Below are 27,525 nucleotides of genomic sequence, written 5' to 3'. Positions count from 1 at the left end.
TAGAAATTAGAAAATTAGCTCCGATCTTCCAAGGTTCAAGAGCCGTTTTTGTCTTTTACATTGTGTAATTAACTGAAACAGCATTATTGGAGTCCTGCCAGCTGTTGTGATTAATTATTTAGATACGAGTGGTTAGACACCGAGAAATTTGAAACCTTTTAATTGCCACCCAGGGATGAAAGTCAATGGGAACCAGCTGCTTTCTAAGCCCAGCAGCACTTTGAGTTCGGCTCTCTTCTACACAATTAACATCGCTTGCAAATTCTTAGACCTGGGCTGGCGTAAAATTTTTACATCACTGTTGTCATATTCTACCACTAGACATTAACACAGTTATGTCTATTGCTTGAAATGCCTTGTGCCTTGCAAAAGTATTCAAACCCCTTCTCAACACATCGTCATGCTGCACCCGGAAACCTCACAATTTTTTAGTAATAGTATTCATGGTTCAACTTTTTTTTTACAAAAAAAAAATGAAATGTGTGCCATGCATTTGTATTGACACCCCTGCACTCTGATACCCCTTAATAAACTTCAGTGTAAGCCACTGCTCTTAAAAGTCATCAGACGTTAAAAATAAAAATATCCTAAATGTTATAAATGAATAATTGATCAATCTGTTATTAGAGAAGCAGCCGAGACGCCGATGGTATCTACGATGTGTTTGGGGGAGCCTCAGAAATCCAGAACTTGAGTGGTTTCCAACTACTCATGAAGGAGTATTTGGAAACCATCGCTGAAAGAAATCAGTGAAACTGCTAGGAGTTTAAGGGTTTAAAAACAATGTAGATGAGTCATTTTGCATTACACCAACATCCCTCTGGAAAAAGTTATAGAAAAACCAGATGTTTTTTAGAAATAATCTTAATCATGTCTGTATCATCTGTTTAGTTCTGGAAACTCTGCAGGAGAGTGTATGTCATACGCATCTACCAAATGCACTGATGCAGTTTGACAAAAATAAATAAAGGCAGGAAAACATTATTAGTGTTTAACTGGAATTAGTCTTTTGTAGCCATCACAGCATATACCTTTTCTTTAAAAGCTGCCTTCATGGATAATTGAACAATTCTTTTATTGTGGTATCTGGACGTCATGTCTTTATATTTGATGAGCTGGTTGTAAACATGTTGCTGTTTGCCTTCACCACCATTGTTTCTTGTTTATTTCATGTTTTTTTTTTGTTTTTTTTAGTAGTAGTAGTGTTTAAATTACTGTTCTCGTAATTATACTGATTAATGACGGTATATATTATTTACCATATCTACATTTTCTGTGCTTTCTAAGAAATAAAGGAACTTATGATTGGCACATAGCATCGATGTGTACACCTCAACTCCATTTAATGCTAAAATGATGGCTGTCTGAGGCATCTTAACCAAGAACTATATCCTGAACAATATAATACCAATAAAATCACTGGTCACTTTTCACTTTCACCTTTACCCTCCCACCTCGACGACACTGTCATTAAAGACTCCGTTTCGGCTCTAAATTACTTCTGTCTGGCCGCAGATTCCGGACTAGCTGAAGATCTCCCGCAGGAACAGGAAAGCTCCTTTATTATTGGATCTTCTCCGCCTTAATGTCACGTCGTGAACGCGCATTCTGATTTTTTGCTTGCTGGCTAACAGCACAGTCTGTGAGTAATTTAGTACAAATGTCATTTCGGGCTTTCAACAGCAGAATTGATAAAACATCATGTCCACTAAGTCTATATATGTTTCAGCATCTTTCATGGTACACAATATTCTTGCTGCAGCTTTGTGCAGTGTTTTGACCTGTGTGTTTGCTCTCAGCAATATTTTAAGCCAATATGAGAGGATTTAGTTTTCTCCGATAAGGACACTGGCTTCATGATAGCAATTAAAAGCTTATGTTTTTATTTATTTATTTTTTTTTATTTCCAATCTCATTTGCATAACGACTTAATCAGTTTCGGCTTCAATAAATGAGGCTTATCAAAGCACTTAATCTCAAGGAGAAATGTACAAACGACTTAATTTTTAAAAATGTAAATGTGACTGTGTTGTACGAGCTTTAATTTAACACAATGTCGATGTACTGATAACATTTAACAGTTGAAGCTTTATGAGCTAATTTGCAAGAGATGATTTTCCTCACTTGTTGACAATCACAAATGCACTGTGTACTGACGTTCCCTCTGCAATAAAGCGTGAAAAGGGGATTCTTGGTATAAAAGCTGTTTATTCATGTTTGTGAAAGAGATACGACTGTTACCACAAAATCTGAAATCTGAAAGGCATATTTACTGGTCCTCTTTTATAAATGTTGCTCAATAATTCTTATTTATATGTAGCTGTTTTTATGTCATCTTTAGTTGAGATCCTGACTATTTTCACTAAAATATTACAGCTCTCTTTTGTCAGGTATTTGTTAAATCTCCATATTCTACTATCTAATGGTAAAATGTTGACCTTCACACAGTGCTTTGACATGTAGGCCAGAGTCGTTTAAATAATTATTTTGTCAAGTGGGCCAAAATGAACTCAAAAAATAATTGGCCTTCCCATAAAATAAAAATCTAAAATGATTAAAGAATAATAAATCAATACTGTGATTGTTATTTTTATATGCTCAACAATGATTTTAATTAAGTAAAGTGGCCAGATTTTTGGTAGAAAAGGGTAAGGGCAAGTTTCAAAAGACTATCAAAAGAAAGGCATTCAGTTTGCATATTCCTTTGGGCTTAATTGAAAAAGAAAAGAAAAAAAGTTGTCTGTTCTCATCAGTTAAAATTGGCTTTAAGTCACTTTATCTGAAAGCACTTGCTGTGTTTAGCCAAGTGTTAAAAACAATGATTAAAAGCAGATTTGGGCGCACTAAGGTAAAAGTCCCTGGATAGATGTAGTTCTATTTACTGCAAACCAAAAGCAGAAAGCTTGATTACTTTGTGTTTCATCGAATGCTTTTGGAAGAAGATTTAAGATTTTGGGAAGCAGTTCTGTTCTAATAAACTATAAAAAGTCTCCCAGTTGCATCAACTACCGTGGCTGGCGGCTAAATGTGTATCATTCTTGAACCGCAGTTGCGGGATGCACAAAACCAGTCCAGGGGCCGCATATAGTTGACTACACTTTGGACAGAAATGATATAAGTTCAGTCAGGTGAAGAGTATTTTTTTTTTCCTGGATATGAACTTAATATACGGGATTGCGTGTGTTTTATTTAATTCTTTTTGACTTGTGTAATTTTTTTTTAAATGCTTCGTAACTGTTTGTAGGGTAATTGCTGTGGACCTTTAACGGATTTGAAGAGTATAAACTTTGTCTGACAACACAGGCTGTTATTGTTCTGACAGTTTTGATACCAGAAGAAACTCTTAAGCTTATTTGAGGCTTTCAAAGATCTCTTCACCGCTGCCCTTTAATTCACTCAGTGTAACTGAATTAGATGGCCCCACTTACCATTTTCCATATTTAATTTGAGCTCTATGTGGTGGATTATATTGCTGCTTCACAACAACAGTTTAATCTTTCCTGGAGCCTTTTTTTTTCTGCTCATTTTTTTAGCAAGTCATTGATCCAAGCTGAAAGATGTCCACAACTGTTAAGATTATTTCCAAATAAGTAATTCAGGTCAGCCTCTCTTTGGATTAATTTATTTAAAACTATGTGGTGTTTTAACAAAACCAAAACGTCTGAAACTTTCCTAAAGCTTCCGGTAATAAAAAACCCAGTACTTTTTATACTTCTTTTTATCAAAATGAAACACTAACCTTTTTTAATAAATTGGTAAAACAAAACAAAAAAACAATTCATGCTCCAGAAACATTTCGAAAACATTTTGACAGGAAAATCCAACTCAATTAGAGAAAAACTCATTTGTTTTTGCATCATTCGGTTTTACAGACAGCCCTAACCTTCAGCTAATCAGCGGCTGTCTAAGCTGCTGATTAGCTCTGACTGAGCAAGAACCTCTGCTTTGCTTGTCTGTGTTGTAATAAATGCAAACTTTTTTTCTGTTCCTGAGTAAAAAAGGTTTTTGGGGTAAACATCTTGGCAGGTAGTGCAGTTTTTGTTGTGTATGATGTTGCAAAAATATTCACACAAATGAGTTGATTACAGGAAGTAAAAAAATACTTTATTACAAGTAATAGAGAAAACAGCCTTCTTAAGTGTGTGTGGGGTCGTGGGGGGGTTTAAATCAAAATGTGCTCCTGGGAACTTAATAAAGTTAAAGGTCATTTATTTTTCCTAAAACAAACAAGCAGTTCTTGTTATTTTGAGGGAACATTATGCAAACAGAAATGGTTTTTCTCAGTATGTTTTTCAGCTTCTTTGTAAAATATTGATATGCTGCTGCTGCTCCTTCTGGACATGGTAGGATACATTTTAATTAAAAAAGTTTAACACAGCCTCTCTGATAGGGCCTAAGGTTACTTTTGATTTGCAGCAACTTAATAAATATGATGGAAAATGCAGGAAAAGGTACTCTCCTCCTGTTAAGAACAAGCGCAAAAAGAAGATGTCAAAGAGAAAAAATATACATTTCTTGTCATTCAGAGCAAACAATGTATGAGATGAAAATATGTCAGCAAGGATAGAAAAAGAGGAAGTTCGGTAATAAGGAAAGGCAGGTAGAGAAACAAAAAAAAAAAAAAAGACCTGTGACCAGACCACAGCTGTAACAAAGCTTTATATTTATTTACAGAGGCAATCTGGGGTTGAACAAGCCTCTCTTGATAATTATCTCCTGAAATATAACAAGTTATTGACGGTATTTTTTATTAAACTAACTGCAGTAAGAGAAATGCAGCAATTACATCAAACTACAGAAAACATTGCATCAACTGAAAGTCAAATTTCCCTAATAATAATAAATGTTTCATCAGATAAAGCCAATAGTTTTTAGCCAGTGAAAGGATTAAGACCTCATTTCTACTGGTTTTTACACAAGCAGAAACAAATGACCTCTTTATTTATTTTTTAAGTACACTGGGATCTAATGAAAGTCTTGTTCTTTGACACATGGCATCAGCACTCGTTGATTTATTTTAACATATAGACTCAGACAAACTATAAAAATATTAACATCAACTTGTGTTGAATATTATGCCTTTTTTCTGTCTGCACCGTATGTAGCAGCACAAGCTAACAAAGTGGTGTTAGCTGGTTAATAAGTTGAGCTATTGTCATTTTAATAAACATGATAAGCTTGTAAACTGTCGTTTTAAAACTCGCTTTATACCATTACTAGAACTGTTTGGGTTTTCTATGGGTCTTTAGCTAAAGGACTATGCAAATTATTAAACATGAGTCTTTTTAGTCTGTCATTTAAATTAGCCAAGGGCAATTTTTTTTATTTACAGCCCAAGGCAGGTTAATGTAACAGGATGAAAACATTCAATAATTTGATTATTAAACTACTGATAGCTACATTACTTCATTTTCAGTATTTTTAACCAGAAATACATAACAACACATAAAGATTGGTTGAATAAATTAAATGTACCTAACCAGCAGTTTGCAGTAATAAAAGGGTGATGAGGCACTTTGGCTTTACACGGTGTGATGCTTTGGTCTGAGCTCCATGTCAAGTATCTCCAATCCTATCTTTTTTTTTTTTTTTTTCAGGAATTTTTGTTGTTTTTGTCTTCATGTTTAGTCCTGCCTACTAAAATCAAAAGCCAAGATAAGAAAAGTCCCAATTGGAGTTTGTTCATAACAGACTGGTGTTTTTTTGGCTTTCCGCCCAAATTAAGGCCGTACATTTGCTGCACATGATGGCACACACACTCACATGACCAGTGTATTTACTACTACTAGTGAGAAGGGGGGTGCTATAATTTCTCAAGAACACTCTCTTCTCTCCTCCTTCTTCCCTGGGTCCCGCTTTCCTGCCCTCAGTCAACAGAACAGCCTTCCACTTGTTAAGTCATGCTAACTGGATCTTGGACTTATTGCTCAGCTATGCAATAGAGAGGAGGATTAGCTAAGCACCAGAGCAAGGACCTGGACTTTTGCCGTTACGATTCTTCATCGTCTTCTTCACTTGTGTTCCTACATCTGTGTGACTGCTCTCCACAATGACCATGTTATCAGAGGACCAGCCCGCAAGGCCCCAACCCTGCAAGCTCCCGGAACCGGGCAAACACGTCACCACATCTTTGCAGCAGTACACCACAGACTACCCTGGCTCCAAAGAGGACTCCATGACCAGCGGAGAGAGCGCCGTGTTTGGGATCGTGGAGCCCCCCAGACGCTCTCGAGGTCGCCTCATCCTGCACAGCCTCGTGATGTTTGGTCGGGAGTTTTGCTACGCTGTCGAGGCGGCCTTTGTGACTCCGGTGCTGCTGAGCGTGGGCCTTCCTCGCAGTCTGTACAGTCTTGTGTGGTTGATCAGCCCCATCCTGGGGTTCCTACTGCAACCTATTATTGGCTCGGCCAGCGACTACTGTGCCTCCCCTTGGGGGCGGCGGAGGCCTTACATCCTGGTCCTTGGCATCATGATGCTGATAGGGATAAGCATGTTCCTCAATGGAGATGCTTTCATTTCAGGTGAGAGGTGGTGATGTCTGGTGCGTTTGAATTTTTTCCCCCAGAGTTAAGATGGAGCTTTTAATGACATTACTCCATGATTGAGCGTTGGAATTTGTTATTTTCTTTAATGTTACTTGTTAGTTAAAGCCAATAACAATGCAATTCTCTCAGTTTTATTTGTTTAAGTGCTAGTGGAGCAATTAGAAGCTCATCACTGTTATTAGTTTTTTCTGACTCGAACTGTAAGAAGTATTAATGAGTTATTATTATCTGCAACTTTTACATTTCATATGTGCAACAAACTGATGTCAACCTTGGGGCAAACATGAATGGCCATCTTGAAATATTTCTTGTTGGAAACTTTGAAAGTCCAACTTTGCAGTATCAAAACAAAAACAAAACATAGACTATCATATGATGTTGAAACACCTGAGAAAACGTTCTTTCTTGCCGTGCTGATGATTATTTCCTTTAATGATATTCATTTACACAGAAACTGATGCATTATTTTTTTTTAAAGTGGAACAAAGCAGAACTAATCCAAACTAAGATAACAACACGTGAAGAAAAGTACGTTTTTCTTACTTTTCTTCACTGGGAACATCAACCTTCACTATAACAGTTGATTATTTTTGCACACTTCTGTCAATTATATCTCTTTTTTTCTCCAGACTTTTTCTTCTGACTATTGACCTTTTGAGGGGGGAAAAGAAAACTAACATTTTGCTGACTTAAACTTAAATATTTGACCAAAAGATCCCAAGACACTCCTGTTTTAAAATTGGTGACTGAAGCTATAGGAGCTGAGCTGGTGTCTCGTGGAACTGATGTATGATGAGAAAATATCATTTCATGTGAAGGGATAAAACCAAAAAGGTTTTCTGGGAATCAGCAAGGCTCCAGGCAGGATCACGAGAAGATCTCCACACATAACTGGTGACCTTAATTTTATAGAAAAGGAGGATAAATTGTATTTTCTCGAAAGGCTGTCTACAGGAACTGTTTTACTGAGAATGTCACTTATTTTTCTTTGTGACAGCTCTGCTTTATTGCTCCAACAAGATCAGAGAGGGCTGCACTGCATAGTTCAAACATTGTCCCAGCACCAGAGAGAAATCACTTCAGTACCTATTTCTGCTCTAGTGTTATACTCGTGCATTCCCATTTTCTCCCTTCCCGTTTTCAGTTCATACCCATGAACAAACTCGTTCGTGCCTGAATACAAAATGTGTAAATTTATTTTTATTTATTTTTCAAATGTAATGGTGATAGAAATACATAAAATCCTCAAGTCTCGATTGATTTTAATCCTAAATTGTTTTCCTTAACATTGTGTAGTATGAAATTAACAGAGCCACAGATGTCTGACTTCTGTGGGTAAAATGACCCCCACCCATTGAAAAATACATTTTAAAACCCTGATAAATCTTTTAAAAAATATATCCAAGACCAATTTTTTTTACACACAAATATGAAAAACGCTCGTAGTAATAGAACAAGTAATATATTATTGGAAATAGGTACGAGTTTATTTCCTTTGATAAAAGTCTCCAGTTTTTTTTTCTCTGTCCTGGAATGACCTTTTTTTTGCTTATGTTGTTTGAGTAAGCTCATTAAATCTGCGTTATAGAAAAGGCCTTCATAATTGTCACCATTTCTTTCCCACTTTGATTAGACCAAAGAAAAAACTCTGGATGTCATTTCTGTTGCAGTGCACTTCTTTTCAGGTTTTAATGGACTTAATGTTGCCTTTTATGTAGAACAGAAATACTTGACAGAACTCGGTGTAATTATCTCAGGTCCAAATCTTGTTGACGTCTTTCACCTTTTTCTTGTTTGATTAAGCAAGAAGAAACTGCGATTCACTTTTTTTCCCCGAAAAGGTAATAAAAGTAGGCTGTAATTGTTGCCTTTCAGACACTCTTAGTGTTCTTTTGCTTTAATACGCAACAAGGTCCAAGCGCCAGTCTCAGTGTTTTTTTTCCCTTCTAGTGTTGTATCCACTCAAAGCAATCTCGAAACCCCAGATTTTCTTTTTTTTTTTTTTCTTCAAGGGCTCTGAGCAAAGCTTAGAAAGAAACTACAGGGAGGTGGAAAAGTTGATAGGCAGCAAAAAGCAAAGACGAGCTAATCAATTTAACTCTCAAAGCTTTCATTGAATTAGGAAAGTTAGAGATTGGTAACTACGTCTCAGTGAAACATTTATGTCTCTTCACCGAACATTCCTCTCTAAAGCAGTTTACGTCCCATTTTCCATGCAGCAGTTCCCACGGTGATGGACCTTATTCAGATGCTGCCCTAAAAAGACACTCTCTAAATGAAAAACACATAAATTAATTTGTGAAGCAACGATGATGCCATTTAAAACATGTCTGATTCCAGGGTGTTAACACTGAGCTCTGGTCAGCTGTAACCCCACATTCACTCTCACCACTGAGGGCCAGCTTCTCTTTTCATGGGTCTTCTGTTGTGCTTTCGTTCAAATGTGTTTGTCCACAAGAATGAGAGACAAGATTCACAAGCAGTGTTTTTTAAAGAGTGCAGAATAATTCAGTCCACGTTTCTTTTTTTTCTTTTTTTTTAGTTATTCTCAAAATGAAATGACATGCTTGTCCAACTCTAATCCCATCCAAATGCCAGACGCATTAAGAATAGTGTTCTTTTTTTTTTTTTCAAACACAGAATAAAGGTTTCAAAAATCTCAAACGATAGTTTAAAAAAATGTTTTGTTCATTCTTAACAAAGTGTCCTGTTCAGACTGGATCTGACAATGTATTTCCAGACTGATCGGAGATTTAAACTGGAGGCTATTAGATTTTCTTTTGATATTCTCATAATCCTTAGAGACAGAATGATCTTGTCTGTAACGATTGTTATATTTTTATATAAATTATCTAATTCTTTCCACACACATTTTTTTAAAGTTTAAAATATGTGTAATGTAATACAAGTTTACTTTTTAGAATTAGGTAGCTGAACTGTGAGCATCATTTATTTATTTATTTATTTATTTATTTATTTATTTATTTATTTATTTATTTATTTATTTATTTATTTATTTGTTGAAATGTTAATTTTTGCAGAGCTGTGATATTGCTTCCAAACCAAAGAGTGATTAATTTGTAATGTTCCATGGGAAATGCAACAATAATAAGAAACCACAGCCAACTGAGATGTAGGAGTGAACATGAGATAAGTTGTTGCATCTTCATCTAGCATGGAGTAAACACAAATAAAAGTGTGACAAGAGACTGGGATAGCTGCCACTGCTAAGTTGCTATTGGGTTGAAGTGAACACACGTTGCTCCACTTCCTTGCATTATTTTTTCCTTTTGTTTTAAGCTTTTATTCTTCCATTTATCTTCACAGCAGAATATGCAAGACTAAAAATGCTTCCTGCTTTCACTCGTGGCATTTTGACTAGTATTTTCAGTCAGCAGGTGCCTTTAAAAACAAGATGCATCAAGTTTACAGAAATAGAAAGAATTCAAGCATTTTCTTCGTCATAAGCAGAGAAGAAGAATCTTGGCAGCTCTGTGGGTGGATCTTTGAGACCGTACTAAAATTCCTCACCGCAGGCGGTCCTTACTCATCTTAACAATGACCAAAGCAGTTTACCAAGAGCAGCAGGGGTTACAGCGGAGTCGCAGACAAGCGGAAAATAACTTAAGACAGTCTTTGTTGTTCTTTGTTACATGATAATAAGCAAATAATGTGTGTTTTATGGTCACTGGTGCCGTTTGTGTTGCAATTATGTTCTTGTTTTAAACACTGATGTTGGGAGTTTAAAGGAACTGTTTAATAGTATTGATTAGAACCCCATTGGTGTTCAAGAAAAGTAAAGATGACAATAATCACTGATGATGCGTGCATCGCCCAAAAACTGTCAAATGATTGAAATTGTTACTTTGGCTTTATGAATTTGTTAGTAACTGAGCAATTATTCAAGCAATATTTATAGTTTACTTGCGTAGCAAATATACAGGCATTTAGAGATTTAAAAACCAGAAACAGGATTTTAAAATAGACTCTAAGTTGCATTGGAAGCCGATGCAATGAAAGCAGTACTGGAGTTAACCCTAATACGCTCATATTTTCTTCATATTTAGAAGAAAATTAGAAAGTTAGAAATCGGGCTTCAGCTGTTTGTACCATTTGCAGGCGTGACAGAGCACCAAGGCCGAAGCCTAGTAACACAGAGCTAAATAATCCAAGTGGAAGGTTGTAAATGGATGAATGACAGTTTCCAATTCGCACATGGAACTAAAAGGCTTAACTTTAGACAGATCTTTAAGCTGATGGTAAAAGAATTTCACCAATCTATAAGTGACTATCAAACTAAGGGCAACCTCAATTTTTACCCTTAGACACGTCTTCAAATGAGGGATGAGGGTAGCAAGATCAACAAATAATGTAAGAACGACTAGGACCGAATATAAATTCTCTGCAGTTTATTTATTTTTTTAAATGTAATTTTTGTGATTGCACTTTAATTTTTTTGTAGACCTTCATTCGTAGTTCGGTGTTTATGACATGGTTGTGCTAATGTGTGGATGTTGATCTGTTTTCTTGTTTCTTGCAGCGCTGGTCAGTGACAGGTCACTGAAGAGCATCTGGGCCATCGTCGTGGTGATGTTCGGGGTCGTGCTGTTTGACTTCGCGGCCGATTTTATCGACGGCCCTATCAAGGCCTACCTGTTTGATGTGTGCTCACATTCAGACAAGGAGAGAGGTCTGCACTACCACGCTCTGTTCACAGGTATCCCACATCTGCGCACACATGCAGTTTTTTTGTCTTATTGTGTCCCTCACAGCTTCCTTTGGGGATTTTAACTTGATCCATTTTGTTTTCGAGGAAGTATTTTGCAACAGTTGCTTGTTCCAGTTTGTTCTGTGAGATGCTCTTGGGTTATTTTAGCCTCCTGAATTACTCATGCAACTCTGGTGGCTATTTGGGCTGCGTGAGCATTCGTGGCAGTGATTCAGGAGAACTTGCTTTTGATTTCTGCTGTGAATGGGCAGAGCAGCAGTGACTAATGACAATTTTGTTTAACAAATTGAGCTAAAATGTAAACACAGAAATGGAATGTCAAGCTGGGGCTGAGCTTTGTAGCTGATTTCATGGGCAGCAACAAATGGCAAAAGTCATTAAACGGGCATTTGATAAATTACAGTTTTTGCTAAATGACAATATCGCCACTCTTCCGGCCCATTTAACGTCATTATCAAAAATTCTTCAAGGTTGATCCAAGAGGTTGTTGCTACTCTGACTGGTGGGAAATTAAAGGATCTGAACTTTTTGCTTCCATAAAGTTGGGGAAAATCCTGCGTGTCGCTCATATTTTAAATCTTGACAGCTGCAGCAATGGCTGAAATAGTCTTGACAAGGTAGCATCAGAAGCCGCCCCCTCTATTTAGTGTCCATAAATGTGATTCTGCTTACTCCTTTCTCAGACCATCTCTGCCTTTAGGAATGTTTTAGGTGCAGATTCACTTTGTTTTACATTTTTCTATGTTGTTTCTGAGAAGCATGTGAACCAACAGAAGCACATCTACATTTAGACTTCTAATAAACATCAACAAACATTCGTTATACTCTGACGCTCCTATTACATCTGAATTTCCCAACTGTGGGGGCAATACAGGATATTTCTATTCTATTCTGATATACACAAAGTTTAACCAAGAGATTGTTGAGCCACTTGCATGCTGCTTATATGCATCTTCAACATATAAAAAGTTCACTGGGATGTCTGAGTGAGAACCCTGGGGGTTTCTGTTACTGTTAGGGATGGCCATCAGAATACGTAAGCACTGCTAACATTTACCAACTAGTTTTACCTTTCAGGCATGTTGTAAGTTTTAATCCTTATTGGAAAATGTCAAACCTAGACCTTCTGAGTCAATCATGGAATGATGAGGATATGGCTCCTATAAGGTAAATCTGCCCTGACCAGTATAGTAATGACCTGTAAAAAAACATCCTGCAAAGACTTAAATAAGTGATTCTTGAGTAGGAAACAGGTCAGTTAATTAAGTAATGGGAAACAGATGTGAGGATAATGGAACACTATCATAATGCAACTTAATTTGTAACAAAGAAGTCAAGAAAACCAAACAATATGCAAATCAACACATCAAGTAGAACAAAAACAAACACAAAATTTGCACAGATTACAAAAACTAGACCAAGTCCTTAATGTCCGTCAGAAAGCGATAACTTTTTACGTTATAACTTTACTCAGTTTCAATTTAACTAAGTTTGTGGGCCCACGCAGACTCTGAATATAAACTGTGTTCTACAAATTATTTTACCTCTTCCTTGTTTTTTTCACATTTTTCTCAACTCAAGTGATTGTTACTAAATACCTATAGTAAGAAATCAGCAGATTGCATTGCTGAAATGACACGATCAGACTTAAAGTCTTCTTTGCGTTTGCATACTTTGTGAAAACCAGCCACGACTTCTCGTTGCAGACAAAATGTTCATGGTTGTTACAGAAAGCCTTTTGAAGCTCTTTGTAGCGTGTCCTCCACACAGTCACACAGACGCATGTTTTGGTTGGATTCTTTGTGAATCTCTATCTGCTCATTTCTCTCAGGTCGTGAGCGTGATGGGCTTGAATGAATAGTTTCCTGCTTTCTGCTGTCAGGTAGATAAAAGTACACATTGTTCCAGGTTGCTGCGAAGGTTCTCGGAAACATGCTGAACGACGTGAGGTTACGTGGATGGAGGCAGGTATAAGTGGGTTTCCTGCAGATTTCCACTTATTTCCAGATGTCTTGCTTTTTCTCTAGAGACTTTCAGTCCCATCAAGTGTGCAGAATCTGAGGTAACTCGAGTTGCAGTTGCATCCACCCCCTTCGTGTCCTGGATGCTTTCCCTAGGCTACTTGGGTACACATCTGAAGAGAAAGTGAGGTTTTACATTTTTATTCAGGGAAATACGTCTGTGATTTGGCAATCCTAGACCTTTAAAGTACAAACTCAAATTTTAAGAAAATTACTCCGAGATATATTCTTCAATTTCTGACAGTAGGATGGGGGGCCAGTGACATTTCATTTAACCTCACTTCATTTCACTGTGCAGAAAGTTTAGGGGCACATTTTCAGCTGAAATTAAACTCGTAACCTTTGCTTTAAATGTGGCAAATATTATAGTGGCGATTTGGTAAAGTGTGAAAACCCCAGCGGGCTATGAAATTAGTAGTCCAGAAGAAGAGCAAAAAAGTACTGTAGGTTATTTTTATGGCAGTCATTTGCAAAAGTGTGAATATCCTTGAGTCTTTCTTCATTTTTAAAATGCTACAATTCCAAAGTAAATGTGAGTTCAAAGGATTTTACATCATGAGCTAAAAGAAAATTTGGGGAATTATGAGGTGAAAAGAAACTGGGGAAAAAATTATACAAAATCTGAAAAGTACTGTTTGGAAAAGATAATTTTCCACACAAAATCTTGATAATACCCTTTCACCATTGGTACAGTTGCCAGTTTTGCATATATAAGAGACTAAGAGATTTGTTTCCTTTCATCATTGCAAAATAGTTCAAGCTCAGTGAGATTGAAAATAAATCTTGCCACAGATTTGTTGGTGGATTTAGCTCTAGGCTTTGACTAGACCATTCTGTCAATATAGCTCTGGCTGTATGTTAAGGTTGGTTTTGCTGCTGGAAGGGGAACTCCACCCCAGCCTCAACACATTAGGTTTTCTCTTGCATTTTGTCCTGTGTTTAGATTGAACTAAATAATAAAATAATCCTCACGCTACCGCCATGTTTTAACAAACACTAAGATATATTCTGATCCAAACTCAGTCACATTTCAGTTCAGTTTACTGAACAGCAAATCACTTTGGTTGAAGTAAGACAAATATGCAGCAGGGATTATGGGCCGTAGAAACGGCATGATTCATCCTCAAAACACGTCCTAGAGACAGAACACATTTTGCCATTTCACATAAACCCGCAAAGCACAACATCAAAAATACTTCCCGAGTGAGACCTCCAGAAACCTGCGTAAAAGTAAATACAAGCAAATACCAGAGCTGTGGGGGGAGATGATGTGTTTGGTGTGAGCGTCAGCGGAGCAATCAGCTGCCAGCAAGCACCGGCTGGCGTTGAGCATGCGAGTCAGGAAGTAATCCGGCCCTGAGCTCATCATGTGCTGCAGTCATGGGTCTGGGCTGAGAGAAACACAGGCCAGGCACATGACTCTCGAGATCCCACCGTGCCACTGCTGGAATGTGAGGCTTTAGGATGAAAGGGCAAAAATTGCAAGCTTCTCTGTTTTGTTTTGGTTTGTTTATTTTATTTTATTTTTTTCCCTCATCCCCATCCTTGCTTTTATTAGGGTGGCGCTCCTGGGCTGGAGTAGGCAGCCATTTTTTAAAATACAATTTATAGATGGGAGTCCTAGCAACAACAGCAGTCAAAACAGACAGTTTGGGTGTCAACAAATCCCCAACACATAACAGAAGTTAAGCAGGTATGAATGCATGAATATGACAGTGTTCAAATTTGGCAAGTTGATTGATCACTGATATATAAGGGTATGGTGTAAAACAAACTTAAAGAAATTTGGAAATTACTGCAAAGCTGGAGTAAAACTAGCTGATAGCAATAATTTTTTTACCCAGTTCAGTCATTATTGTTAGTCTCAAAAGGTTAGTTACCTAGGAAGTAATAGACCCACTCTTAAAAATACACTGACAACCAGAGGAATCAAAGGAAGATGGAAGCTGACAGAGGGGGTAGAACACATTAGCTAAATACCCACAGAGGAAGGGGCTGTAATTGGAAACAGGTGCGTCTAATTAAACATGAGTGGGAGCTTAGACAGCTGAAGTGAGTCACATCAAGGCCCAAGAAACACAGGCTTCTTCTCTGGTTACATTATCACAAAGATGTGCACAGCAATGCAGTAGATCTTACTAACATGTTCTACACACAATACCAGTATTTTTATTTAAGCTCAACATTGAAAACAAACTTGAAAAAAAAATGTTTCCTGAGTTAAATGAGTCTAACAAATCCCTCAAATGGAACAGCTAATAAAAACACTATCTCTTTAGTGAAACTGTGATATTTTGGGATTTGATTGCTGGTGTTACTTTGAAATATTTGTGGCCTTATGACCTTTACTGACAGACAGCAGCATGTACTGCCATGGGAAGAGTTTAAGAATGACAGAAATGTTATTTTTCCCAAACTTTATTGCTTCAGGGTTGGTAGATGTTTTGTGAGATCTGTAGCAAACAGACGTCCTAAAGGACAGTTTTTAACATCTCAGTTCAAATTTCAAATACTTTTATTGAAAAATAAAACCCATTTATGTAAAGTGTAGGTGTATTCTCTAGAGCTCTTACCGATGTTGACCCGTTCTTTCTATGTAAGAGCGGAGCTCTGGCTCTTACATAGTTTTATATTTCACTGTTTTTTGCTTTTTTTTTAATCCATTGAATTTCTGAGGATTGCTCACAGAACAAAGTGTACTGACCACAGAGCCATTGTTTCAATGTTTTGATCACTTTTTTCATGCTGTGGCTTTATAAATTATGTTGTGTTAAATGACCCAAAAGAGGACTGAATCCCCGTATGACAGCCTCATCTCTCAGACTGTATATTTTGAGAGAGCACTCAGGATATGAGAGGAGCTTTGAATTGGGAAAATAACAAAATGGATATTACCTGACTGAAGATCCCTTGCAAAAAAAAAAAAAAAAAAAAATCCTTCACAATGTTATTATGTCTATTCTTTTTTTCTGAAGTTGCCTTTAGATGTTTTTTTCTTCTTTACGGATATATGTGAGTCGTTTGATCACGTTTTCAATCAGACTTGCTGCAACCATTTTTTATTGCTTTTTCGCTTCTATGTAATTGCTTTTGGATACATATAGAATTTCTTCTGGGCTCTATGAAATATTTCCTTTTTTATATGCTGCTCTTTCTAACTTTTCCAGTATCCTCAAGGGCCTCAATATTCTCAGGGGACAAAAAGCTCCCAGCTTCTGCTGAAAGGAAAAAGAAAAGTCTCTAAACTTATGTCAAAGATCCAGAACATAAACAGAGATCAGGAAGTTGAGAGGAGATCAGTCGTCCAGTCAAGCAGAAGAAACGAAAACCTTAGACCTGAAGAGATTAATACTAAACCTGCCTGTTTCTTAAATGTGGAAAAATGGCTTCATTACATTTGGACTGGCTGGAGAAGACTGCACTTCAAAGTGTTTAAAAGCAGTCATTTGAATCAGAAAGCCAATCAGAGCACATTTGTTACATACAGGAACTCACTCTGTGCATAGTGCAGGTATGTGAAGTGTTTTTCTCTCTACTTCAGTAAACATTACATAAATGTTCCTTCGGTAAGGCAGCATACATTAAGAAAACAACAAAGGTGTTGACTTCAGAGCTCAGCCGCTAATTACACGGTTATAGAAGCTTCCTGTTTAACTCTTGTTACCATAAAATGTTGGCTGCTTTGTACTGAAATGCTCGTTAAGGTTGCTGTCTCAGATCTTTTTGTTACTTCTTGGTTTGTTTCTACAGGAAAGACATTGGGAAGAGTTAATAATGAAAGTGTTAGCGTAGGGACTGACGTGACATTAAGGTGTATTTTCAGCTGAGCCACTGCAGTCTTTAGTTATCAATGTTAACTGTAAAACAGCTAAAATGGATAAAAATTCATATTCCTGAGGGGTCTCATTTGCTGCCTGATTATTGACTTTGTGTCTCATTTGCAATCCAGCAGCTGCATTCAGACAGAAACCTGAATGCCCTTGTTTTCTGATCCAGAATAATCACCACTATGAAGCAAGTGTTAACATATGGAACAACCGTGCACAAACCAATCAAGCAATCAAATTTTTCCTACAGACATAAAAGACGTAGAATAAGGAATTGTTTTAGTGAAATGCTTGAGATAACACCAATTTAAAGGTATCAGAATAAAACACAAGGATTAAGCATGTTTTTCTTCTTAGCCGATGAGGCACTCAGCGTGATTTTTATGCCGTAGTGAGGAGGAGACGTCTCTCTGGTTGATGCTACTAATATGAGTCTATCCTCACTAACATGAGTGTAACTGGCTATCCATCTTGTGTCTGTGCTAGTGCTGTAGCACCTTGAAATGTTTTGTTGCCTCACTTCCCTTGGCTCAAATCAGAATCATCAACTTTTCTGATTTCTGCCTCTGTGTTTTTCAGGACTGGGCGGAGCTTGTGGCTACCTGGTGGGAGCTATGGACTGGGGCCACTCTGTCCTCGGTCGTCTGTTGGGCTCCGAGTACCAAGTCATCTACTTCTTCTCGGCTCTCACCTGGGGCTTCTTCCTCACCGTGCACCTGTTTAGCATCCCAGAACAACCACTGTGCAAGGACCCTGATCCTGACTGCTCTTCTCCCAGTGCCCTCCGCTTACTAGGCTCCCAAAGCAACGGCTACGGAGCACTCAGTAAGGAGCCCAGCCCTACCGCAGCCCCCACATCTGTTTCAGACGTCAGGCCAAGATCCTATTCAGCTTTGGGCGAAAGGCAGCGATCCTTCTCAGCTCTGGGAGAAGCTAACGCAGTGACATCCAGTTCCAAGCAGCCAAACAAGGTGCTTGATCTGTGGGTTTCAGCTAAATCCATCATTATGAGTCTACTTTTAAAGCAGTTTGAATAGGCATTGGAGTTTGGAATTTTTTTATTTTTTTATTTTAATTTTTTTTTAGTTGCTGTTGTTGTTGTTGGCATGGCCATGGAAGTTTCTTAGAATTTCTTTGATATTCTAAGAAAACTGCTTCATTGTGAATCTTCACATGGATTCATTGTGAAGAGCAAACAATCAAAAACTCCAGCATCCCCTCTCTATTGCTTTAATCACACATCTACACACTCCAACAATGTAAGGAAATTACAATAGATGTGAAACATTGCATGTATACAAATATTTTTATCAGTCTTTTTTTTTCCTTTTTGCAACATCATACCTGCATTTATGCAGACATTTATGCATTAAGGTCACGACGAATGAGTTCTATTTTTTATATTCATACTGTTTGGTCTTTTCTGCCTTTTAGTTTAATACCAGCATGCATTCAAATCAAATGAGCTTCAGAAGTTTGGGCACAATTCCCAAGCTGTGATTTAAAACTGAGAAAGCAGACTAACACTTTCAACTTTGTATTCCTGAAAGCGTGCTTACATAATTTAAAGGTGATTTCATACCTACTTGTTATTAATTAATATTTTTAAAAGATGAAGAGCAGGTGAAAGTTGAGAAACTATCATTTTCCAAATCTCTTATTCACTGTCTTTATCTGAAACCTGCAGCATTCTGTATATGTTGAAACATCTTCATGTGACACACAGAATGAGTCAGTCGTTTATTCACATCAAAAGTGTCTGTTATTTTTGCAGAATCACCTTCTGCTTGATGGTATGTTAGGCCGGCATGGATATGTTGACTGGATTGTTATTTTGATTTGAGAAGACAACTCGCGCTTGACGTCTCCCAAATTTACATTACATTTTAAGAACAAATCTACAATATCCCTCTTTCCTGTCAGTAGTTTTAATGTTATTAATATTCAACTTGTTTTTACAGCTGTATTTGATGCGAGCCAGCACAGTCCTTTCTTACCTTTCTGACCCAACATGTGACACCTTTGTATATCGTAACTTGACCTTGATTCCGCTAAAAAGTCTTTTCCTCTCTGAATGCTTTCTTAGCTGTCGAATCTTTGAAATCTTGCCAGAACAACAATTAGTCAAATGTGACTGCAAGTCTTCGAATTGATCTTGGATCTTTGCTTCCGCAGGAGCAGAAGAAGATGACGTTCAGGTCCCTGATGAAAGCTATAATCCACATGCCAAGCCACCACCGCTGCCTGTGCATCAGTCACTTGCTGGGATGGGCGGCTTTTCTCTGCAACATGCTCTTCTTTACTGATTTCATGGGACAGGTAATGATTAGTTTGGGCTTGCATTTGTGCTTTCATTCTTAGATTTTGATAAATAATAGCAATTTTGGAGAAATAAACTCTTTTAATATGTTGTTTTTTATTTTTTATAAAATAATGGTTGCAATGGGGAAAGAATTGTGGTGAAATGACTCGTTTTATACAAAAAATGTATAAAATATATAATTATTTTTCAACCATAAGGCATTTTATGCAATATTCTGACAAAAACATCCCTTTTATTCAAAAAGAACCACTTTCTTTATACACAGATAAATCAAAAACTATTCATACACTGGGGAGATTCAGTTTATAATCATTTTTATACAACTAAAATCTCTTGTGTGAGAATAAAACAACTTAAAATGTATAGATCTAGATTGTTCATCTAGCACCAGACCAAAAAGACTGTGGGTGGATGTTACGACCCGGCTCAGCCAGGGGAAAGGGAAGTAACATTAAAGAAATCTAGATGTTAAGGTTTAACAATTTAGAAGTTTATTGTTTGAGTTTCTGACACAAAGGGGAAAAAAAGTTAACAATAATCAAAAAAGGGTGAAAGCTTAAAGCCAATAAGTACTAAATAAAACACAAAATCCACAAACAATCAGAGCTGTGAGCCAAAAACGTAACCACAGTGGATTTACGTCCAGGTTAAACAACCAAAATAAAACAAATAAAATAAGCTACAAATCTGGAGTAGCGTTACAAAACCCCACAGGGTCAAAACTGTTGAAACAGTCAAAAATGAACAAAGCCAAAGTAGACCACAACTCTCTACTAGCAGTACAAAAAAAACCACGGGATCAAATCTATCAAGATTTACAGAAAAGCTCACAAAATACAAACTGTTAACAGTAATCCCACACACACACCCAACAAAGTGACAAGCTGTCTCAACAAAGAAACTAGCCGTGCCTTCTCCCAGGAAGTCCTTGGTTTTAAAAGGGAGGCCTCAACAGTGATTAGTGGAGCCGGCAATTGATGACCCAATCACGGTAGGCCTCAGGGTGTGGCACAGGACAACAGGGCTGCACCCACTTCCAAATGGAGTCAACTTGATTAGAAGCTGCAGATATACAAAAAAGAAAGAAAAGAAAACATGCATGGCCACTGGCTGTAACAGTGGATAACAGCATACAGATTCACCACATCTAGACGGAAGTGGAGGGAATATGTTAGACACTGAGTCATCATCTCTATGTCCTCATCATATGGATTCACAGCACATCCCGATCTTTAGTTTCATAACCGTCTGTTGGAGCATCTCCCATTTCAGGAGTCCATCTACTAATGGATAATGTTGTGTCCGACTGAATCTGCAATTAGTGTAATAGATTTTTACCCTCAAATACCTTTCTGTCTGCTGTTTGCTGGAAATCCTTTACATATGTTCAGCTCTCAGTATGAGTTTCACCCAGGGAGACAACCGGTGACAGGTTATTTCCGCTTCCTGTGCAAATAACCACCTACAAACATTAGAGAAGTTTAAAGCCCCATAGTCCGCCATGACGTTTTTTAATTTGGAGTTCCTCCAAGTCCACTTCAATCTTTACTGCTTTCAGACAAGCAAGTTAGCTCCTCAGAAAGGAGAGATATCTACTATAGAACCTCACTTCAGAAAACGTGAACTCTCCCTTTAACACAAAGGGCACCACTCTGGCTGCTGACCAACGGGCTCATGTACACATTAGAACCCTGCAGAACAACCAAAGCAGGACATTTCTCTCTGTAATGAGCTTTTATTCCTTCTGCTAGGTTACCTCATGGCAAATCCCGCAGTCAGAGAATCAGCTTGGTAAAAACATTTCATGGAGATCTTTTATAGTCTAATTAAGATGTTAATGAAATTCTGTTTCCGTCTATCAAACTGAAGAATGAGGCCAGGGGCCTTCATCATGTATCCATATGCGATTAGGTGGGAGTGAGAACATGAATAGAGCCAGCAAATGAAAACATAAAAAAAAAAACGTGATGGAGAAAATGTGGAACATTAAACCCCTTTGGCATGAAAGGGTGAAATGCACGTACATATGGAACGTACTTAGCAAACAGTCTCTAGATAAGATTGATTGTTGGGTGATGGAGTCAATGATCTCAGCCCGCATCTGTCTCATTTTTGTCCTGGTACTTTTCCAAACCTTACCCTGCAACAGCTGAGATTTTCAGGAGACTCCAGTCACAGACTATTATGTTCAGACTGACAGCTTCTCCCCCGAACTGGTCTGCTTTCTGTATGTTCAGTATGAACACAAGGTGCTCAGCTGAACAATATGTGTGATTTAGCACATAAAATGACAAATAAAGCTCCTAGCAATGGTTATGCAATCAGAAAATAAAAAAAAGTAAATTACATGTTTGAGCACAACTCATCTTACTGGCCTTGTGGCTGTTTTGTAGGCTATTTGTCCCTGTTGTTAGTAATTTACCACCCAATGTCTTAGTACTTCTAGTCATTTATAAATGTAATGATGTGTGGGTAACTCATTCTGATAAACTTCCACCACTAAAAGAAAAAGATTTAAAAGCTATAATGTGGTGTTGTTCACAGTAATATCTAAACATACATTAAAATATTTCATCTCTGACCACTCAGTGTTGTGTTCCACAGTAATTGTTTCCTTCAGGTACACTGATTTACTCGCGCATATTAATATTAGAGTAACAGGTGATGCATTGTTCAAGGATAATGACATCTGATAGGTGGATGGTATTGAAATTAAATTAGAAACTTTTTTTTTATTATTTATCTAGACTCCCCCTTACAGCTTTCTCTTAATATGCTGATGGCCCTTACACTTTGCCACTGTGCAGTCACTATGTTAATTAAAAATAAGCTGCAAATAATCAGGCAAAGTGAGAGCAACAAATTTATGAGGAGAAAAAGAACACAGCGTTGAAACATTTTGATCTGTTTCAGCTCATTAATATGTATTTCCGTGAGGGGGCAGATGGTGGCAAAAGGATTGGTTTGCGTTCTCTGACAAACATAAAAAAAGCAAAAATATTTCATTAATATCATGTTTCATAATATTTTCAGATCTACAGAAGATGCAAGAAATGTGTGCTCTGCTATTGTTGAAATGTTTTAACAAGTTGAAATAAACAAAAAAAAAAGATCTTATATAAGACACAAGCACAGCCTGCGTTATTAAAACATCAGATTCTGTGTCTAATCCCTTGAAAATGTGGATATTTACTTTAATTCTGAGGTTTCCAAATATGATTCTAATATTTCTGATTCAATTTAGCCTCTATTGTTTACTCAATCTAAGAAAATACGCTTTCCTTCTGGAAAGCCTCTCAAGTTTTCGTGGATTCTCTAAGTTCACTTTTAAACCCATCGGTGACTCTAAAAATAGCTCATTGATTCTTCTCTCCTCAGAAACAACTTTTACACAGAAGAGTGTTGTTTAGTGTTCAGAACAAGGTTTTGTGTCTAAATTTCCGACCATCTGATGTCGGTCAGAGTCAATCAAGTTGAAAATTCAACCAATCCCAGTCATCAGTTAACGTCATATATTGTAGATCGTCGGCATTTATTACAGAAGTTGGTCATTTTAAATAAAGCTGTGTGTTGTTAAGACGTTTTAACACTCTTGTTCCTAATCACACTACTCTGCTCTCCCCGTTTTTTTTTTGCAGATTGTTTACAAAGGAAATCCTTATGCGGAACACAACTCTACAGCGTACGCCACATATGAGAGAGGTGTAGAAGTCGGCTGCTGGGGATTGTGTATTAATGCCGTGTCTTCTGCTCTCTACTCGTGTAAGTGGATGCGCCAGGTGTCTCTGTGGCAAAGTTTGTTTCTCATTCTCCACCATCGTTATAGAAATCACCATCTATTAACGTCCAGACGCGTGAGAGTCAGACGAGGTCACGCACTGAATCAGATGGCAGTGGGCAATCAGAGTTTCCAGGTTGCTGCTTCTCATTAGCAGGCTCTGCACCGGTCACCTCAGAGCTGATCTGGGCCATGTGTACTTGAAACAAAAAGTAGGTCTGAGCAAGGAAAGACCCTTGAGTAAAATAACAATTCCAAAAGCAGAGGGAGATAATCTCCTTGACGTAAAGGCAAATTACCATATAATGAAGCTACGTCTGGAAACAATAAAAAAATATGTTGTTTTGTAGCGTTACAGCAGATGGAGTTAGGTGCCTGCATAAATGTCATTATGTGGACTATAAAAGTCAAAGTAGTTATCACATAATCCACCAATTCCCTGGAAACAACACATGCCTTTGCTGTTTTCTAATAATTGTAGCGATTTGTGACACATTTGGTTGTGTGTTTGTTTGTTTTTTTTCAGATGTGCAGCGGTTCCTGCTTCCATACATTGGCCTCAAAGGTTTATACTTCATGGGCTACTTTGTGTTCGGCATGGGAACCAGCCTAATCGGCCTCTTCCCGGATGTCATCGCCACGCTCATCCTCTGCAGCGTGTTTGGCGTCATGTCCAGCACGCTCTACACCATCCCATTCAACTTAATTGCAGAGTATCAGCGTGAGGAGGAGGTACATAGAAGACAAAATATTTTATGCTTAAATCCGAGATTCTTTCATGTAATTCAGGAAGTCCACAGTAAGTCTGTCTGTGTTGATCCCCTTTTTAGTTTCCACCAATCACAAGCTTTTTGGGTTCTATTTATAAGTGACATTAGAAATGGACAGTCTTTTAAAAAAAAAGATCCAATCAACGACTGGGTTTGCAAATTAGTCTGTGCTTAGAAAACCTTCGTATGAAACAGTGATTGCTTTGTTTTCATCATGCAGCATCGTTTACTGTGCTGTCCTTGATGAAATACCCTTGAATTGAGTTGAGTTGAGTTGAGTTGAGTTGAGTTGAGTTGAGTTGAGTTGAGTTGAGTTGAGTTGAGTTGAGTTGAGTTGAGTTGAGTTGAGTTAAATTGAATTGCTCACTACAGCACGTCCCACTTCCCACTACAGCATTTAGTAGTCTTTTTTCTTTTGTATAGTAAGATGTGTTGAGAGTAGAGACACAAAAAATAGAATCAACCGCAGATCAGTTGCTGTATTCTTGTGAACCAATCCTAAAATTACTTTTAAAACAAGCCACTTACCAGGAATATTTATGAATATTTATAAATATTTATGAATAAAGGCAGGAGTGTGTTTGTTGTAATACACAAGTAAGCACATAATTATGAATAATATACAAACTAAGCAATGTTAGTATTTATTTTAAAAGAACATCTAAATAGTTAATGCATCAAAGAAAAAAAAGATTTGTTTTCCATTTGGTTAAAAATCACTTTGAATGAAAACTATTGCTCATACAGAGTCATAGTTTTATTAATTTGGTGTTTAAAAACAGTTTTTTCTTTTGTTTTGGATTTTTAAACTTAGTGTTTTTGCAAATCATATGTTAGATATTTGCATTTGGTGTTTTTTTTTATTTTCTTTTGAGTTGTGTGCATGCATAAGGATGTGAATAATTATAACAATAAGGGAAAAAACAACATTGATTTAATAATATTAGCTAGTATCATGAGAATTCATGCATGATCATTTTTTTTATTATAGTATCTTTTTTTAATTGAAGCCTCATTTAGGATATTAGAAAAAGTCTCCCTATGCCTGTGTTAGTCCTGTTTTTGGCAAGTCCCTAGGTATAAATGTAAATGATTAATACCAGTTCAAAGATATGTGAAAGTGGCACAAAGGCTTTGGCATTAGGATTATATTTTAATATTTAAATCATGTGGCCCAGTTGGTTTTGTTGTGTTGCTCCAATGATAATTGCACAAAGCAGAAGCCAGAGCTGCATCGTTGTGTGATAAGACATCAAATAATTTTGCTTATTTGAGCAATGTATTGAAATTTAAAAAGCAAGTTTTTTGCGGAGAGAAGGAGTTAAAAATATGGGGCTGTTTGAGGTGTTGCCCTTATCATGTCCAGGGCTAATGTTACTCACCAGTCAATCTTCTTTGTCACAAACAGTTTTTGTTTCAGACAAAGTCAGATATTTCTATTTTGCCCAGACTCTTTCTTCCCACTAATCGTCAGTATTACTACCTGCTGTTCTTCCAGGAACAACCAAAGCTACAAGGCGGCAACAAAAGCCCTCGAGGCACCGGCATGGACTGCGCGGCGCTCACCTGTATGGTCCAGCTGGCTCAGATCATTGTGGGAGCGGGGCTCGGAGGTCTGGTCATCGCAGCTGGAAGTGTAATTGTGGTTGTCCTGTCAGCCTCCGCTATGTCTTTGATAGGCTGCATTTTCATTGCTCTCTTTATCAGATATGTGGAATGACACTGCTATGAAATAAATTTTAATGGTGCTGTATTAATGAATAAATAAATAAAGCCTCTTTGTTATATTGTTTGATGGTTTTCTGAAAGGGTGTGCTCACTTGTTTTACTTTTTTTTTTATGTTTGCTGTGCAGACCAAAGGTGTGACTGCTCTCGTCGCAGGGAGTCCACACTTTTTACTTCTGTTTAATTTCTCTTTAATTTCACATCGACTTTCTGACATTTGTCGAAACCACGAAACACATTGGAAACAAAAAGATAAACATGTTGCTTTGAGTTCATGTCTCAAACGAGAAATATAACCAAAACAAATTCACTGTTACAAAGTAGTACAGTGGATTTGTATTTATGTAAATTACAACAAATTTTACCACATTGTCCTGGTAGGCCAGCAGTAAAATCACAAGACTATGAACCTTCTAATATTATCTCCATCATTAAAACTCCTTCCTTGTCCCAGTCACATGACCTACGTCACAAACCTTTATTCGTTAAAGAAATAGCAGTACTATAATAAAATAATGTCTTAGATTTGTGAATGTGCAACACCGGTGTACAAAGGAAAAGCTTAGGTTACAGATAGTGCGAATGCTGACTTCCTGTGTTGCTGTGGAAATATGTAAACATATATCCTAATAGCCTATAAAAGGACAGCATAAGAATGCTAGTAAATGGCTGAATGATTATATATATCAGTCTACCCCTATGACGTTTATGCTGATGAAGATTTACTCACCTCAACATGCTGGATCCTTGAAACTAAGTCAAACTGAGATCTTGACCTACTTTCTGATAAGAATAATCTGCCTCAATCATGTTTTTCATAGGCTGCATTTTTTTAATTTCTTCACTAAATAATATGGAATGATACTCATTTAAAATAAACTTAATGGTGCTGCTTTAATAAATAAATAAAGCTTCTTTGTTATGTTGTTCAAATGTTTGAGGCCTAGTAGTACTAATGGAGGACTGGCATTAAATTCTGAGAAGGAGAGTTAATACACTTGGGAAAAGAAGATGCAGAGTCGTCACAGAAAAAAAGTATTGTTTGCATCCTAGTAATACAGAATACTGCTAATTGTATTAGCAGGTATTGATTAGGGGTATTAGAATACCCCTAATCCTAATATCTATCTACTATCCAGGAAGTGGTTTTGCTGTTGCTGTTTTCTTTTCAACATCAAACGTTTTGTCAAAATACTGTCCTGAAGCTTGTTTTGTGTTGTTGTAATAATTCCTTGAGCTTGACACAACCAACCAGACATAAGGACTTTTGTTAGATGTCTTCTCCTTTCTTTCTGTACATTTTCCGTCTGATTACTGTGAGTAAAGGCCTCTAGGGCCACCTAAAATGTCTAAGAAAGAAGAAAAACGTTACACATCAGCTCCCTGTCTAACAAGGGTACTCCGGCCTGTAATCTTCTGCAGAACAATTTCTGTTTATTTTTGCTGACTGATAGGTAGAAGCAGCAGCTTATTGAAGCTGTGTTAACTTGAGTTTCCTTACACCTTTTAATGGCAGGGTGCAGATAAGTTGGGTGGTCTTGGAGTGACCAGCTTATGCTGTCACAATCTGGACCTCAACTCATTCAAATTGATATAGTTGCAAAACTTTAGCCACATTAAACAATTGTAAAAACAATAAATATATTTTCTTATTCTTTAAAAAATGTTTACCAGACTTTTTTTCAGACAATCAAACATCATATTGAAACATTTCACTTTTAGATTAATTAAATTTAGTTTAGTTCTTAGTTTAGCCACAAGAATAAGGCTAAACTTATTCTTGTTAGGATTGGGATTGGGAATAGT

At 37.2% G+C, this 27,525-nt stretch overlaps 1 protein-coding gene across 1 annotated transcript; it reads left to right on the top strand.

Moving 5' to 3' along the window:
• The first annotated feature begins 5,834 nt into the window (after positions 1–5,834).
• slc45a2 (solute carrier family 45 member 2) lies at positions 5,835–27,525 on the top strand. The gene is made up of 7 exons (XM_008423772.2): positions 5,835–6,521; positions 11,086–11,262; positions 17,702–18,093; positions 19,298–19,441; positions 23,084–23,207; positions 23,750–23,955; positions 25,492–27,525. Exons 1-7 carry the CDS (start codon positions 6,050–6,052, stop codon positions 25,711–25,713), a joined length of 1,737 nt encoding a protein of 578 aa, XP_008421994.1. The 5' UTR covers positions 5,835–6,049; the 3' UTR covers positions 25,714–27,525.

Source organism: Poecilia reticulata, linkage group LG12 (genome assembly GCF_000633615.1).
Source record: "Poecilia reticulata strain Guanapo linkage group LG12, Guppy_female_1.0+MT, whole genome shotgun sequence".
NCBI lineage: Eukaryota > Metazoa > Chordata > Actinopteri > Cyprinodontiformes > Poeciliidae > Poecilia > Poecilia reticulata.
The sequence above is the reverse complement of the archived record's forward strand: the minus strand, read 5'-3'. Positions and strand labels throughout refer to the sequence as shown.

What these genes read in the sequence shown, in the direction of transcription:
- slc45a2 (XM_008423772.2), top strand. Translation starts at nt 6,050, where the DNA reads ATGACCATGTTATCAGAGGACCAGCCCGCAAGGCCCCAACCCTGCAAG. An exon ending in TGGAGATGCTTTCATTTCAG is followed by an intron (nt 6,522 to 11,085) that starts GTGAGAGGTGGT and finishes TGTTTCTTGCAG; the next exon opens with CGCTGGTCAGTGACAGGTCA. An exon ending in GTTCCAAGCAGCCAAACAAG is followed by an intron (nt 18,094 to 19,297) that starts GTGCTTGATCTG and finishes TTGCTTCCGCAG; the next exon opens with GAGCAGAAGAAGATGACGTT.